This window comes from Puntigrus tetrazona, chromosome 24, assembly GCF_018831695.1.
Source record: "Puntigrus tetrazona isolate hp1 chromosome 24, ASM1883169v1, whole genome shotgun sequence".
Lineage (NCBI taxonomy): Eukaryota > Metazoa > Chordata > Actinopteri > Cypriniformes > Cyprinidae > Puntigrus > Puntigrus tetrazona.
In genome coordinates, this window is record NC_056722.1 from 16378729 (window position 1) to 16396905 (window position 18177).

General features: G+C 39.5%; 1 protein-coding gene across 2 annotated transcripts; it reads left to right on the plus strand.

Annotated features, from left to right (window-relative positions):
- Window positions 1-8089: 8089 nt before the first annotated feature.
- bmi1a (bmi1 polycomb ring finger oncogene 1a) lies at window positions 8090-17589 on the plus strand. 2 transcript variants are annotated; one of them, XM_043226813.1, is made up of 14 exons: window positions 8090-8357; window positions 8976-9087; window positions 9175-9238; window positions 9324-9352; window positions 9744-9798; window positions 14528-14657; window positions 14753-14849; window positions 15071-15126; window positions 15211-15261; window positions 15348-15453; window positions 15582-15624; window positions 15741-15839; window positions 16019-16099; window positions 16260-17589. In XM_043226813.1, exons 1-14 carry the CDS (start codon window positions 8222-8224, stop codon window positions 16578-16580), a joined length of 1380 nt encoding a protein of 459 aa, XP_043082748.1. In that variant the 5' UTR covers window positions 8090-8221; the 3' UTR covers window positions 16581-17589. The 2 variants fall into 2 exon arrangements, with proteins under 2 accessions (XP_043082748.1, XP_043082746.1); XM_043226811.1 differs by lacking the exons at window positions 8090-8357; window positions 8976-9087; window positions 9175-9238; window positions 9324-9352; window positions 9744-9798 and adding an exon at window positions 11342-11944 and having other exon boundaries at window positions 14525-14657.
- Window positions 17590-18177: the final 588 nt, after the last annotated feature.

An 18177-nucleotide genomic window follows, 5' to 3' on the forward strand; every position in this document is an offset into this window, starting at 1 on the left:
CATTAGTTGTATGATGAGAAAAATAATTCTTTTAGATGATCTATTTGTCATTTTTATTTCTATGACTTATATTTTGATAATCACAACATTTATACAGTGTTTTATAGATGATATTTAGCATTTCATTGTACGTGAAGATTATGTCAAAACTATATTAAAATTCAGAACTATATAAAAGTATGAAAAGTCAAGCCTAGATGTGGTCTGCAAATGGCAAAATTTTAATGGATATTAAAAAATAAACATATACATACACATATATACATATACATATACACACACACACACACACACACACACATATATATGTGTGTAAATTAATTAAATCTAAAACAGAGCTTTACAACAAAACTTTTTAAAGTACACTTTTTAAAGCTGTTTGTCTAAAACTATAAAAAACAAACCAAACACGCAGCATTATGTGTTATGAGAAGCTTGCTCATTCTTGTTTTGTTTAACAGGAGGTTGTCAGGTCAGGGGCATGCATGCAGCGGGCCATCCGTCTGTTTGCAGCAGAGTGCTTCTAAAGACCAAGAGAAACACAAAGCATGGCCTGTCAATCAGAGTGCCCCGGTCCCCTGGTGTAGCATTGGAGAGGCCTACAGAGAGAAAATGAAGGAGGGCAGCAACACCACTTTCTCTATGGTAATGGGTGCTGTAATGTGATGTGGGCTGTAATAATGTCTGAATTGTTGAGAGAAATCACATATATATATTGAATATGATTTCTCTCCGCGGTGTATTACAGTTGGCATATAATGTTTAGTTGTGCGAAATTTTTAAGAGATTTTTGGAACTGGAATTTTTTTTGTAGTTAACTAATAAATTAGACTGCATCCTACGGTGTGACAGCAAAAATGTAGAAAAAAAACGTAACACACAAACAACGTGGGAAAAATTATATAGTACCTTAATTCTTAGAGTTTTAAATAGAAAGAGAGAGGTTTAACGTTGAAGAACATGTAGGCTACACACGTATACCATGGAAGCTCGTGCACTGATATTTGCTTCAAGCAGAAAAGCAAAGCGATAAAATATATATAAAAAAACGGGTTAGAGAGGAGGGGAACAAAGAAAATGCTTTGCGTTAAAGCGCGCGTATGAAAGCCGATCCCTCGCCGCAGAGCTGCTCGGACCTCCTGCACTAGGAATTTGAGAGCCCGTGGTCCGCATGAGCCTGATTGGAAAATGCTTTCATTTGTGCCGCATTAGTAGTCGAGAGGGAAATGGTAGAGAAATCACCCTCAGAGCTTCGTCAGAAAAAGAAACTGTCAATTCGGGTTAATTTGACTTGTTGAGAACATGAGCACGATAAAGCTGGTGTGTGTGTGTGTGTGTGTGTGTGTGTGTGTGTGTTGCAAAGAGTGAGAGACAAAGAAACCCCCTGATAATTAGCCATATTTGTATCAACTCCGCTGAATACAACGTTTCGTGGTCTTATCCACTGATGTTCGGATGGCCTCGAAAAGCCGGATGATTAGTTAAAGCCAATCAAACACTGATCAAACAATCAAAGCGTCAGTGCGCGCACGTTTACGGCAGGCCGACGTTAACCATTGGAGTCCGCACATATAAATATCCCCATTTCTATTTTACAAAGGCCTTTCACGGCCACCCAAACACGCGGGCAAAAACTACATAACGAGTTCGACGAGAGCGAAAGCACGACGTTACGACAATAGGCGTTACATAACCAATTTCTGAACGTCTTTGCGACAGCCTGCGTGTTGCGTTGGGCTGCTTTGTTGAAACTGAAATCAATGCCTGTCGCTTTTGCGTAGGCTATGCATTTTTAAAGGAATAAAACGTTATATTTGCTTTAGTGATTTAGTCTGTGCGAACTGATAGCCTACAAAAACTAAGTGGCTAGTCTTTTATAAAGTGGGTAACAGTTCAGCAGCGATTCCTTAAATGTGTGTTTTGGAGTAGGCTAAAATAACTTGCACCGACTCAAATGAACGGTGAGCTTGTAAGCTCCTGGGAGCATGAAACGGGGGAAGAGCAGGAACAACTCCATATGTGTCAAAAAGACCTTGTCCCGGGATGCCGACTTTCCCGTTCCGCTGAATGCAGCGGCGCGGCGGTTAACACGGTGTGCTCGAGCGGCTGCTTTTCCCACTTACGGGCACGGGAAAATCACGGCGGCGGCGTTATAAACCGGGCGTGCAGAACAAGCGAATGAAATCAGAACGCAAAGCGGCATTTTGGCAGCACGTGGACCGCATATCTTTGAAAATACGAGACATGTTTAACATGCCGATTAGGCTAAACTCTGCATTTTTAAAAACGTAATGGATTACAGGCAATTGTGCGTCTACAAAAATAACAGAAATCCAAACAAGCGTATTATTATACATACACTGGCATATTAGGTCGAAGATGCAAAATATTTTGTAATGACTTTTTAAAGCAATATTAATTATTTTTCAAATATGGGTAATGTTTGTGCATTAAAATACGCTAATCTATTTTATTTAGCGAATTTATTTAACTCTCTTTATTGACACCATCTTCCTTAACATTTAGTTTGCCTAGTTGTCCGATGAATTAGCCTGTTCAACTGACAATACCAAGTATGAAGCAGCAAGAGAAGCACTGGGACAGCGTACAAAGCAATACGTCGGTAATAAACTGAATTGTTGACATATCATACAATACAGTAGCAAACCGGAACTGCGCAACACTACTCTTCACTGCTTGTAAATTTCCGCAATAGTGAATTTCAGTTTTTGACTGCCCAGCCGTTTGGTCATTGTCCCTCACCACCGGCTTAGTATATGGCCACTACGGTCAAAAACGACGTGTTTTCTGATTCAACGCCCACACTTATATCCCACCACTGCCATCAAGCGGCCGCGGCGGCGCCCCCCGCTCCTTCTGTCATATAGTGCGCGCGCGTCTGCGGCCTACCTGGGATAATCCCACAAAAAAAGCACTTTACGTTTTTTTTGGATATGTGGTGTTCGTTACACAACTAAAAAAACACTATTTTATCCCTTTAATAGGATTAGGTTAAAATTAAGCTAAAAATAGGGGTCAGTAAAAACGTTTCAGAATAACCGAGGCAAATATGCCTGAATGAGCGATAATTCACAAATTGGAAATCCAATAAAATAAATACATATCAAAAACGTGTTAAGGAAGTGAGCTTGAGGTAAATGGCAGTGCCTGTTGACACTGTAAGAAAAGCATTATATTTAAGTAAATTCATTAAAAATAAATAAATTTTACATTTCACGTATTTACAGTACATTTTGATCAGGCGTTTCATTCATTTATTTGTATTTATTTTGCCTGGTCAAATTCAGTGGGTCATCGTGCGCAAAACCTTTTATGGTTAAATGTTTATGGTCAAAAACATACGCGTAGTTCAGAGATCATCGTTATTACAGCTCAGCAAAGCTAAATGAAGTCAACTTAATTTGTATAGCGCGTGAACGAACAAGTGGTTCTTGAAATGTACTTTAATCCAAACAAAAAAAAAGAGAGGGCTTTAGTTCCTATAGGGGGCAGAGTCACTCTCTAAAACCACGTCCACACACACACACACACACACACACACACACACACCGAGTGAGGCTGTTTAAAGCACGTACCATGTTTTTTCTGCATTCAGGATGCTTACATGGCCTCTCGAGCAATCAAAAGCCAACCTCTTGAAGGTTAAAGTAGCTACATGACAGGAATCACAAGATGCCGCTCATATTTTTAAAGCTCAAAACAGATGATCAGATTCTGTAAATCATTTTGAGCTCTTCGCATTGAGCCTATACGCGATAGCATTGCGGCACGATCGTTTTAACACGGATGTATAAAGCAACAAGTCTTGCCCGTCTTGTGATCTGTTTACTCCTTAACGAATAAGATGTAGGAGCAGAGGGGAGGGGGCGGAGACTCGACGTTTGGCACTGTGCCCAAAATGAATGAGCTGGAGCAAGTGGTTGGCACGAAGAACCATTAGGATTTCCCAAACCTCACCAATAAACTGCCCACAGCTCACAGGACGAAGCAACACAGCGGCTCGTAAAACGGAGGGGGCGAAGTCATTAGTAGTATCAGTGGGAAGCGAGCAAACGTGTATTTTATTATACGTTCGGTCTTTGCAAGCGGCGAGCGAACAAACAGACCTCACGAGCCCGAGTTAAACGCTCTGCCAAAGCAAACAGGATTACGGGGAGCTGAGGCTAATCGTGATCGAGGTGTTGCGGTACGAGACGCGTTTCCTTGTCGTCGCAGATTTACAGCGGTCTTCGCCAAATCTCGTTAAGGATCGTGGGAATTAATTGCGTTTTCCCACCACAAGATCTCGAGGCGCGCGATTAAACAGAAAAAGAAAGCGAAGTTCCGATCTCGACGCGGTTAACGAAGAAATTAAATGTGTATCAACCAAAACTAACGTTTCCTCGCATGCCTTTTCTGCGTCTTTAGTCTGCTCTTTATTCACCGGAGGGCTGGGATTGGCGATGCGCATCGACGGTTTGAAGAACATAATTTCATTTTTATTCAGCCTAATATAACACGATGGTCGTGTGCAGTGCCAGGGGGTCGGTTATGAACTAACACGATTTCCTGTACAAAAGTACAAAACAAATAAAAAAACCCCTTCCCTCTTTATGTGTCTTAAAGGAGACGCAGCCGAACCATTAATTCTCTCCTCCTACCTCACAACACAGCCAACTTTCTTTATCTACGGTCCTGACATTTTACACTGTTAAAGCATGAGATGTCATGACAGATTATCCCCCCCCCCCCAGTATTAATTAGGTAGTAGCCTAAACATTAGTTAAATCATTAAGCCTATACCTTAAAACACTGACAGCCAAAACAGTATTTTTAAATCTTATTTTTATCTGACAAGTTGTTGTGTTTATGAAGTTTTCTCTTTCTTTTCCTGGTTGCATTTTTTGTTTTTTAATTTATCTTATTAGTATCTGTTTTCTTATACTTCTTTATCTTCATGTTGAACAATTAACATATATTGTATAGATATCATTTTCCCCTTTTAAATGATAAATATAGATTCTCTTAATAATTACAGAAACCTAAATTCAAGTCACTTCGAGGTTGGTTACACTGTCATACAACTGTATATCATCAGAAACGCAGCAGTTGTAACAATATTTTCTTGGTTTAACTTATCAGGTTTATTCATTCATACAAAAAACCCGATATATTTAGTAGAAAGCGTTTAAAGGTCGATTTTGACTGTGATTTACTTGGCCAAAAACATTCAGGCCACCACATAATTCCTAAATTAATTAATTCCTTATTAATCTAAATATTAATAAAATACATCAAATAATTTATTTACTTGCTTTCCAAATAAATACAAATTATTGACTGAAGCTAAAAATGTTAGAAGATGATAAATGTTTGTTTATGGCTTATTTTCTTTAAATTATATACTTATGAGTTTAATTTCAGACAGGAGAGCAGCGTGGTTAAAAAATACATTCAGTGATTTAACGAATTTATTACATTTAGACTAAAAATACATAAAGGAGCATTAAATTAACGCATTTATTAAACCAATAATGCTTTTTCTTTTCTAAGAAATATTGCCCTATACCAAGCGAAATTAAATTAGTCATACATCATTACATTTTCATCTTTAGTTTTTACATTTTTACACTAATTGTTTTTCACTATACAGCGCCAGTTTTATCTCAACTTCATTGGGTTATATTGCGGTCGGATCATATTCATAAGCTCTTCTAAAGTGTCGCTGAATGCTTCGCCATAGGCTCTCCATATTGACCCCAAAGCTTTTGCTGTATGGTGTGAAGACAATGACGAAGCAATAAAATTGTTATTTTAACAAAACAGCCCATAACAATAGGCTAATGGCTATTAAATATCTCCTCCCCCTAATAAAAAGCACCAGCGGCGCAAAAGGTGACCGTAGAGTTTTCCCCTGTCGGCACGAACCTTCCTCTAAACGTCTGCTGTCGAAGAACCCCTTATAGTTAGGTATCTGAAAGTTTTTTTTTTTGAGTGAAACACTTAATAAGTACACAGGTCACATCCATTTTGTTGCACAATCTCTTGTGTGGGCATTACCCAAAATGGCCGCTGTTCTGTTCGAGGGTTCGAAAAAAAAAGCGTCTTACAGCCGAATTGAATATGACCGTATCGATCAACTTTATTGAAATTCTTTTAAAAACGCTTCATTTGGACCCCTTTCTGTCGCAGTGAAACGCGATTCATAGAGTAGCTGCGACGCGACTTCGATGAACTTTCTCTGGAGTGACAAGGTGATGTTTTAACGACAGCGCTGCAGTCGAGCCTTAAAATTGTGCTCGAAGCTAATATTCCGACATCGGAGCGATGACCTTAATAAGGCTTTTATTTTACCTTCTGCGTTTGGTGTGTTTGTTTAACTAAAACAAACTGGTTAATATGGGTCATCATGCATATTCTATAGCCATGCCATTTGACTTCGGGGTGATAACGCAAATAGCCCGGCCAACTCTTTTGCGTATCATAAAATCGAAGAGATCTTTTTCCCCCATAAATAATCTTGAGGCTTCAATCAAATAAAGGTTTCCCGATGTTAAAAAATATTATTATAAATTATTATTTATTATATAAATACGCCCGTAAAATAAATACAGTTATTGCGTAACCTCTCGATATCGCACGATCGGTTTTAAAAACGGTTGACTAAATATACAAATCAAAATAATTCTACAATAAAAGTGTTAGTATTAGGCTACTAAATTACGCTAAATTAATTTATAAAGAATAAGGTAATAAAACATACAGTGATATTAATATATCGTTATAAAAACAAATTATTAATATAATTCTCGGGTTGTACTTTGGTAAAGAATATTTCAAGAAGAACGAATGAATGAATTAACGAAATAAATAAAAATAATTAAATGTAACGGAACAAACATGCGAATACATGAAGACAGCATTATTCATTTTGAAGATTAAATCTAGCCTAATAATAATAATAATACGTATTATAATACTTATTTGATGAACACTGCTGAGAGCAGATCATCTGCCAAACTGATTGAAAACAAACAAAAGGAGGGCAAATTGTAACTTTAATTTTACTTAAATATCTATGTACATCACATGATCAGTACTCCGTTTAAATTGCCTGACATCTGTATTTATCACAGATTCCCCTTTCTTTAGACCATCGTCTAATCTTATTTAAATAAAATTGCAACATTTGCTTAGTAAAAATACTAAGACAAAATATATATGTATAGTAAGATATTTTGCACTTGTCCGTTTTATATCTAAATATCTAAATTTTATACTCACCTATATACTAATTTAGTGTAACATTTATGAATTAAGGTTTTGCTTCTTTGGTGCGACGGTAGCAAAAAAACATCTTTGTTAAACTTATTTGTAGGCTAATTAACAAAACTTAAAGGTTCCCTTTAGAGATAAAAAAAATAAGTCTCATGAGAAACCTGAGTTTCAAAAAGCGCAGAAACAAGTCTGTAACAACTTTTTTATCTAAGGAAATATTAAAAAATATATTTTAAAGGGTTAATAATGTAATAGCTGTAAAACAATTTAATAAAAAAAAAAGTTTAAGGAGGTTGTGCTTTGCAAATTTTCGAATCCTCTTATAGACTAGTTACCTTTTGTAAGCTGTATGGTTTAAAGTCGATTTGCTTCTTTAATTTGTAAAGCAATGTGTTACTTTTTTGTAGTAAAGGATCTCTTTAAGAGGAGTGCCTTAACTCATAGGCTAGATGAGCTTTATCTTCCAAATGTGACTGGCAGAGAAACGGAGCTCGTCATGTGGACGAACAGCTACTCAATATCTCATGTCGCTTAACAAATAAGGATGTGCCTTCAAGCGGTATTCAGTTTGTTGAATAAAAAGCAGTTTAATGAAGCTGCGCTAAAGCCTTTCAGAATTCTGCCTCCTCAAGAATCATCCCAATATATTTGGGAATATAAAGACACACAGCGGTAGAAGCACGGATGCGCTGGATGTGTCTCCAGGAAAACGTCTTCAAGCAACCAGGAATGAAAATACGGTAACGATCTCGCTTGAGTCGTTAACGACCATCTATACGCGAGTGCCTTTATCATAGGTTGTATGTCAGTAACATAATGCAAAACAGCAAATATATAGGCCTTTGCGTTGCGTATCGGTACTGCGTCTCATTCTCCGACAATTGAAGTCCTGAGATCAGCTGACGCGCTCATGTGACCGCGGCTGGCGAGCCTGCTGCTCAAAATGGAGTTGTCGGAATCTGTGATGAAAGGGCTTCAAACCCTGGCCGATCCCAATGTGTTCGACCCGAAATCGTTCGCGACATTCACGGAGGTGGCATTGGAGAGTCTGGTCTCCCCTCGAGGCGAAAGCGTTCTCGGTGAGACGGTTGAGCTTTTCTCTTTGTGCAGCAGTACTTCCGGTGCTCGCCAGACGAGGAGGAAGTCGCGCTGCAGCGTGTCTGTTGCTGATGTTATTTTCTAAGGCTGCGCGTGTTATATATCGCCTAGCCCTAAAGCTACGCGAGGGCTAATAGACTGCGGTCGCCATCCTTCCTTGTGCCTTGCGTACCGTGCTAACGCGCTGTAGCGTGATGAACCGTCCGCTTAGCCGCTAAGCTAATAACACATAACGTTAACGCATAAGATTTGATAACCGAGGAATTCTTCTCCTCCAAGAACTGAAATGTGTTGACGTACTCATTAATAGTTACTTAGTTGTGGTCAAACGCAGGCAGACGTAGCCTGTATACATGTCTTTCGTGTAAAAAAATGGTACCTCCTGCGCTGTAGTTATCCGCTAGGCATGCGTTTTGCCGATTTCTTGGCTTAACTACGTTTTCTCTCGGTTTGTATTTAATGCGCTTAATTGGCATGGCAAATAACCGTACGTTCGTATCGCCGAATCACTGTTAGTTTAGCTGGCTCCGTTCAAAACGGCTCACGCACGTACAAAAGCATCTCTTGAGAGCAATCTTTCACCTCTCGCTTTTTCGCAGGTCACCCAGAATTGAGGCACATCGACCAGACCACCTTGAAACACTGTCACACCGCGGCGACGACCTTCATCCTCGAAGGCGTTAAGCAAAACGCGGATAAATCAACTTTTAGGTAACGTGATCCGGAATGGTCTTCTGAACCGTTCAGCACTTAAAAATAAATAAATAATAATTCTAAATATTTCGTGTGCTGTTTTAGCTCATGTCTCGAAGACGTCAGATTCCAGAATGAAAGAGTGGATACGTTTTATAATTCATTCCAGGTAATATTTTGTATGTCAGTGATCCGCTTCCTCTGAGCAGAAGCGCGGTTGCACTGCTTCATATTGAATGTTTATTTTCTTTTAGAAACACAAGAAAATTTTGGAATCTTTGTTGTCAAGGTGAGGGATTTTTCTATACACTTTGTTTACTACTATCAGTTAGTGACACCTCCTATTCCGCAGAGTGTAATGGATCGTGCAAAATGTGTGTAACTTGATTTATTTGTGCTCCTCAGCATTGATACATGTCCTCCGCATATAACGAATGCTGAATGGCGTCTTGAGTACTGTATTAAGGTACGTCGTTTCTATAAGTTAGTGTTTCTAATGCTACGTTATAATCTCACACCCATTGTTTTGCTCGGCAGAATAGTCATGTGCATAAAGTCAATCAGCCTTCATACCTGATTTCCTTAAACACCGAGGTATGTAATACATATAGCTATGTCCATTAATTGCTGTTGCTGTTTCCTTCACTTTAAATAAACTTTGGTTGCTTTTGCAGAGGGCTGGCGCTTCTTCGGAAATTAATTTTAGTTGCACCATGGACCAACTTCAGGTATTTATTGTAAAGTTGCATATTGATTATTTTGCTGTGTCCTCAAGTAATTGGTATGTTAACACGACACGATTCACATCGCCGATTAAAGCTTAATTAAAAAAAATACGGTTTTAATATTTGAGTCATGTTACTTCATAAGTGTTTCCATAACCCTTAACAAACGCCACTTACAGTTAATTTTTTGGGCCGTCCCAATTTTTAAAGCGACACGATCGTAATCGAGACGTGAAACAAATTCCGAAAAAGTTATCCGTTGTTTTCATTAGCCTATTATTAAGCGTTAATTGATATAACCCACCGATCCCAGGGTAAGCTGTATTAAAAAAAAGTCAGCTTTGGGTTTCTGACTCTGCCTGCTTGTCAATTTTATTATCTTAGTCATTACACAGATGCCTGTGTTTGTTGTAGGGGTGACGCAAAGGTGAATTGTCCGAAAGATCAAGTCATAAAATTCTCATGCACTCAATCATGGTCACAATCACCTAACAAATATCCCAGCAGGTCACTTTTCGAATACGTTTTGGCCGACTGAAACCAGAAATTTGCCAAATACAGTTACATATTCATCACGGTTGACGGTCCATAGTGTTATTAGCGTAAAAACCTGTGAGGTTTACGACGACTGTCATTTTGAAATGAAAGACTATAAACTGAAGGTGAGACTATATGTGTTGCAGCATAAGTTTTGAATTTATGTTTAGCTCGGAGGGAAATTTGGTTTAGTAAAATTATGGTGGGAAACAACATGTCCACGTATTTGCCGGTGGATAAACTGGATTGTTTGAACTGTGTGTAGGATTTGGTTGGAAAAATGAAGGACGCGCCAAAAAGTGTGGAGAGGGCGACCCAGTCTTGATTCCTGGATCTCCACGTTTCGGATGCCGAGGATTAATGAGAGAAACGTGTCTTTCCTTCAGGACGCGCCGGCCCGTCGGTTTATTTTACTTTGTTGAATTCTCCTTGCATGTATCGACTAGTGTTCTTTAGCTTCTTTTCATGAAATGTACAATAAAAAAATCGCTCTGATGTAAGCAAACCTGCACTTGTGTCGTTGTTTTAAACCTCATACTTCTGTTGATAAACGCGTGTTTCCGAAAAAAACAAAAATCGACATTTAGTGTCTGATCTCTGCATCCCGTGAGTGATACAAATTCTATAGAATAGAACAAACTCTTGAGAGTCAGAACAGGTTTTTATAGGCTGATGCGGTGAAGTTAACGAGAACATGCGCAATTATTATGTCGCTCTGCGAAACTGTTATTGGGTTATATTTGTAGGAGAAAAAAAAACACTTATTTTTTTGTTCCGTAAGTGGAACGCGCGCAGATTTCTTGCTGCCCTCTGCATTGCATTCGCCCCCATGAATTAATTTGGAAACAGTCTATCGGGGTAGGTAGTCTGAACATGTGATTGGCTAATGTATAAACCGCTTCCTCAACGCCTTTGCGCTATTTGTTTTAACCGGCTCCCTATGAAGAGACCATCTAGGTGGCTCTGATTTAATGCTAGGTTGATATTATCTCCGTTATGAATTACGTTCTTCAAAGCCTTTGAGGGACAAAGATCGTTTTGCCAACAAAAGTAGCGATCGGTTTGAAGCTGACCTTACAAGAAGCTATCCCGTTGTGTAAACCTTACAGGCTGGACCGCGGTCAAGCAGACTTTGAAACGCAATTCTTTGTTATTTGCTGAACACGAGCGGCGCTGAATACACCGACACATATTCCCAGGCCACCCTTAAGGAATTAGATCACGTGACGCACGGGGCGGTCGAACTACAAGCCATTTTGGGGACGGTGTCAGTTTCCACTGAACCATCAGCGCAGCGTTTTTCGAAGAGAAGACTGAAGGCGCTAGCCTAGAGAAAACGCGCATCAAGCTCGGCCGTTTTACCGGCGGGAGGTCTACGTTCAAGAGCGCTCACAAATCTGCAACCGAGCACAGCGCACACATCGACAACCGGACCCTTTCTATTTTTTTATTATTGAAATGCGCCCCGTTCCGCCGTTCTCTTATTGCAATTGACAGCGTCTGCAGCCCTTTTCAAGATGGCCGCTTGGCTCGTATTCATTTTCTACTGATCGACTCCTAACTTTCATTGTCTAACCACCTCCGGGCTCCGCTATTCGCTCCAGCTCAGCAAGGTACGCGTCCTTCGATATCTTCCCTTACCAATGTCTGATTTCACACCGCGTGCTCTCAACGCATATGTGCTTTTGCGAGCGTAAAATGGAGACGTGTGTTAAAGTGGATGCGGGAACTGACAGGCTCGCGTACGCAGCACTGGCTCCGCTTCTCCGCGTGCTCATAGATTTTAGTTATTTCGCCTAATAATATCGTATTCCATCCGCGCTAATGATTCCAGTTTTGTTGTGTGATATTCAGGCGCGCTCACCGTTATGTTCGCTTAGTGTTTCTGGCCAAACGAAAGGGTTTAGTTAATAATGAATCCCGATGTGCTCGCGAAACCGGGTAGAAACGGGTCGACCGTTCGTGTGAGGCTGAATTCTAAAGGATTTTCTGTTTGTTGTTTCATTGAGCAGTCGCGTGATTTTATAGATATGCGATCTGCATGGTGTCTACGACCGGATAAACTCGTTGATTTTCTGAAATCGACCCGTTTGCGTGTTTTCTTAACTTAAATTTACACGGTAACCTAAACGTGTCCTGTTGTCGGATACACAGGACAAAGCTTTTATCGGTTGACAGCAAACATTCACTGCACGGAAGATCCGTGGTTGATTAAACGGCACATATTTAGGAACTCGGGTACTTATTTAACGTATGTAAAATATTTAGTGGTTCCTTTCATTTGTCTAAATGACCTGAATAATGCTTCTCTAGATGCCCTGGCTTAGACAGGGGTCCGTGCGGTTCTTGTATCAGTTTGTGCTTTAACAAACACACAGTCGTATTTAGCCTATCAAAGTTGCGTACTGCACTTTACCAATCAGATTAAAAAAAAATTTCAAGCAATTTTTCCGCTTATTTTTTTAAATATCTAGGCTCCTATCAAGTAGGCTGAACCTTGTGTGGCTCGTCGCTTCAAAAAGAAATAAAGCATTAATATTGATATCATTTTCGGCGTGTTAAGATTTTTTTTGTGAATAAGGTTATTCGCCAACGCGTATGTTTTTCGACCGAGAAACCGCGTTTTGCACGTCTGAGACTTGGGTGAATAATTTTCTTTAATAGCCTGTCACTCCTCTGTCTCGCTGTAGCTGTGAATGTCAGAGCTAAATATAAAGTGAGGCGTTATTTATAATAGCGATGTCTTTAACGCGGTCTGTCGGCATTTCGAGGATTCTGTCATCTGTTTAATCAAGTGGAATTTCATTATGGCGGGCTACCTGTATTAATCGAAACAGGCCGGACAGGGCTTTAGTAAACTCGGCACGTTCTCACGTGGCACACTGTTCGTGTATAAGGGTTATTTCCTCCTTTTGACGGTTACTTATTCTATAGCTCACGTATGGCACCGCCGTGACCAGCATGCTTGTCTAGTCAGAGTTCAAAAAGTTTGTGGTTTTGTTTTTATAACCAACCGAAAGACTTGTTTCGAGAACAAACAGCACTGCATTAGTTCTGCGTGACTGGGGGATGTTTTACTAAATAAATGTTGGATCACGAACGCCTTTATTTAATAAGCAAGGGCAAAAGTTGATATTTTTCCTCCGTAGATGGTCCTCTGTTAAAATGTCTTGCTTGTTTCTCTTGGTGTTCTTAATATATATATTTTTTGTATAGTCGGATGCCTTAACCCCTAATTGTCGACCTAGATGACATCACCCTTTAGCATTATTATCTTACAGCAAGTTGCATAATCTTTAAAACGCATTTTATAACTACTTGCAGTAACCTACTTTTGGTATGCTTCATCCAGCACGGATTTGAGAACACGTAGTTGCTGCTCGAAAGCTCTCGCTTGCTCTGGTTGTTTTCACGTGGTCGTGAGCTCCTTCATTACTTCGGTTGTGTTCGGTTCTCACACAGTGCCCCGACGTAATAATGCGTTTAAAAAAACCCAGGATCTGTCCCAAACGTAAATAAACTTCATACATGGCAACGTATGACGACAATCGTGATGTCAAAAGGGTATCGGTTTAATGCAAAGTGCGTTCATGTTCAGTGAACGGCTGCAACGTTAGTGATCCAGAAGGGAGAGAGAGAGCGTCAAAGCAAAGACACGATCAACCTTATCAATAACGTTCATCTTTTGTTTCGGCTCGTTATGTGAGTTATTACGTCTTAAGAGACGCTATCGTTTCGAAAGGCAGTTGTGACGTAAAGGGCGAGATGTTTATTTCAAATTGAAATTTGCGCGTTCACTGCGTTCTACGCGGAACGTTCGGTTTCAGCTGCTTGGTACGTTGCCACGTAACGCAGCTTTAGTTGCTATAGAAACCGTAAGAAGTGTTCGTCACGTAAAGTTCATTTAAGCGGAGTCTCCTCGTGTGTGTGCAGCGTTATGTCTGTTTTGTGGCGTGTAGTGTAGCGAATCGGACGATATAACGATCCTTTACATCGCTGGCGTGCCGTTTCACAGCCTTGAAGACCCGCGTGCAAGATATAATATAAAAATTGAGCCAGTTCCGTTAAATTGCGTAAATACGCGCAACAGTCCATAATAACAAAATGCAAGGTCATTAAATCCTCACGACTGTTTTCATTGTCAGCTGTTTATAGTTACGAACCCCCATCGTCTTATTTTGATGCACCTGCAGGGTCTTTTCCATCCCATGACGATGCATCGTACAACTAGGATCAAGATTACGGAGCTCAATCCCCATTTGATGTGCGTCTTGTGCGGTGGATATTTCATAGATGCAACAACAATCATAGAATGCTTGCACTCATGTGAGTCGTGCTGCTTTATTTTTCAGTATCCATAATAAATCCTGCAACGTACCCAGACCGTGTGTCTTATTCTCTGACATTTTTCTGATCCTCAGTTTGTAAAATGTGCATCGTCCGCTACCTGGAAACCAGTAAATACTGCCCCATATGTGATGTACAGGTCCACAAAACGAAGCCACTCCTCAATATTCGGTAACCTTTAAAATCACTTCCTGTATCTTTCCGCTTATTCATAGTGATCCTTAATTCTGATTATGCATACATCTGACAACTTGTTTGTTTCTATCTCAATGCTGTATATTGTGTTTTCTGTCCATGATGTAAGAATTGGGAAATTGGTTTAAATAGCATTGTTTGAAGAGCATAGTTTTTCCAAAAAAAAAAAAGGTTTGACCAACAACCCTCCCCGACAGGTCTGATAAAACTCTACAGGACATTGTCTACAAACTCGTCCCTGGTCTTTTCAAAAGTAAGTCTGTTACTGTGAAATATTATTTTTGTTTGTAATTGTTTACACATGCTTTCATCTGAACATTCTTTTTTTTCTGTGCAGATGAAATGAAGCGTAGGAGAGATTTTTATGCTGAACACCCATCTGTTGATGGTAAGCATTTAATGTACTAGCGTTATTAAGTTGGTTTTGTTAGGATAACCATTTAAACGGTCTAATTCATCTTTTTTTTTCCAAAGCTGCAAATGGATCAAATGAGGATCGAGGGGAAGTCGCTGATGAAGACAAGCGAATCATCACAGATGATGAAATTATCAGTCTGTCAATTGAGTTTTTTGATCAAAGGTATGCGTTTACGTATGTATAAGTGATGCTTTGCTGTAGGCTGAGCCAATCTGCAATGTAAACATATTTTATTTGAAACATGAGAAGTTGTAATTCAGTATTTTACAACGGTTGTGCTATTTATTCAGGGCCCAGCAGCAAGGCAGCACAGATGAAAGGCAAAAAGAAGAGGTAAATAAGAAGTGCTTGCTTTTTTTTTTTTTTTCCCTGTAATGAAGCTGATTACACGGCCAGTAAAGCTTATCTTAATCATGTATTTGTATGTTATTTTATTATTAACCCCACAGGTTAATAATAAAAGATACTTACAGTGCCCTGCTGCAATGACTGTGATGCATTTGAGGAAATTTCTGAGAAGCAAAATGGATATACCTCCTACTTTTCAGGTATTGTAATGTAACTCCCTTGCAGATGAAGTTTCAGTTTTGGCCCTGTCACTGTAACAGAAAAGTAGTTCAGTGTTTCATCACCTAATTTCCATTATGGTGTGATTTTTGATTAGCCGGTGCTTGTTTTCTTGTTTTCTAATATGATGGCTGTTTGTTTGGCAATCTGTTTGTAACAGATTGAAGTCATGTATGAGGACGAGCCTTTGAAAGATTACTACACGTTAATGGACATTGCCTACATCTACACTTGGAGAAGAGTAAGTTCTCGCTGACTTGCTTTACACACTTGTCGTAAATATCGAAAAAAGTGTCATAGATATTCAAGCAGGCCATGCATTTATCTTTTTGCTAATTGGTTAATCCGTGGCTTTAATTAATTCAGCATCCACCGTGCTGTTGTTTTTTTTTTCCCCGCAGAACGGACCGCTGCCTCTGAAATACCGCGTGCGGCCCAGCTGTAAAAAAATGAAGATAACCCATCCACAAGATGGCGTGAACAATACAACCCGCTCTGAAAGCGACTCGGCCAGCGACAAGGCCAGCAGTCCCGCCGGAGTTCCATCCACTTCTTCGCCACTACCGAGTCCAAGCACACTGGTTCAGCCTTCACAACCTCATTTCACCCACATTTCCAATCCTGTTAACGGCACGACGGTGACGAGCCCGAACCGACAGTTCACCTTTGGCAACAAAGTGCGAAAGACGGCGCTGAACGGATCTTCCACGTCGTCGGGATGATGAGGCGGACTACGCGACGAAGCCAACGCCAGATATAATCCAGCTATTTCCATGCCAACGTAGTGTCATTTAGGTCCGTTTCTTTTTGTCATTATTCTCGATACATTATACACGTAACTTTTACCGTAGTGGAAATGACGCGCTTCAATCGACGCGCTGCTGGAGCTTCTAAGATCGCGCGAGAACGCCAGAGGCCCGTTTGATTGCAAAGAGGGGCGCCTAGCGACGGTTGTGGCATTTTCAAAATGCAGAAATGACTGAATTATACCTACCTTTTATATATTTTTACTTTCGGTCTACAGTTTCCCTAAACAAATTGCGTTATCTGTTGCTTGTATTTTACATGTGTATTATAATGTTCTTTAAAAGCATGATAAAAAGCATTTACTTTTGACTTTAGTTTGCCTCTGGGGTAGTTACTAAACATTCCCGGTATATTCTGGCCTTTAACAATGTATCAAAGAAAGGCGCATTTTATATATATATATATATATATATATATATATATATATATATATATATATATATATATATATATATATATATATATATATATATATATATATATATATTGAATTGGTTCAAAATCAAAGGACAAAATACTACATTAGGACTGTGAGTTAAAAGGGATAAATAAATGCAACGTTAAGTTGTAGTCGGCGTAATCATTTTTCTGATTCAAAGTCTTTGCAAATTGAAGTTGAATCTTTGCAGTTATTGTACGATTTGCTCCACTGCGCCGGTCCGGGTCCATCAGTTTGGTCTCGAGGTCATGCTCCAGTCCTCTATAGCATGCACACAGCCTATATCTTTCAGACTGTTTCAAGCGGACACACGAATTTGTCAGAAGACAAACAGCCACTGTTATACCCCAAACTTCTTATTCTGGACAACATTTTGATGTCTTCAGTGTTCATTGTCTTATTGGTCGATTGTAGACTATTGACAGCTATTGTATTGTGACTGTTGCACAGTATAAAACATATAAATAAAACATTTTACACTTTCAGTCGTTTACTTGTGTTTTAATGCTGCTTCGAATCAAGCAAAGAGAGAGAAAAATTACAGACGCCCGAAAATCTTCATGAATCTTCTCTCTCTCTCTATATGTATATGTATATGTGTGTGTTCAGACTTCTATGTAAAAAAAGTATTGTGGAGAAAAGACTTGACGTTTTAGTATTCAAGAGGCTGTTAGCTCATCTCTTGGTAGACAATAAACTTAAAGTAATGATAAAGTGTGGTCAAACAGAGAACAGCCGTGTATTCATTCATTTATTTATTTTGACGCAAGACCGCCTCCTTAAACACAGATGGCTTAAACATAAAATGTTATGAAATGCATGTGCGGTAACCTGCTAATAAAGGTGAAGATGTTAATCTGATCAGTTCCCAATCAAATCCATTTGACCTCATGTCTGTTGCGAAGACGTTATTATGAGGCAGGTGCTGACTTCACGAACTGTAACAGATGACACGCTTACAAGCAGCCTGTGAAGTGCCCAGTCTGAACTTTAAGTCGTCAGAAACAGAGCATTTGTCGGTGAATCTCTGAGACTGACTGAATATGCCACTTACACGGTAATTACACAGGTAA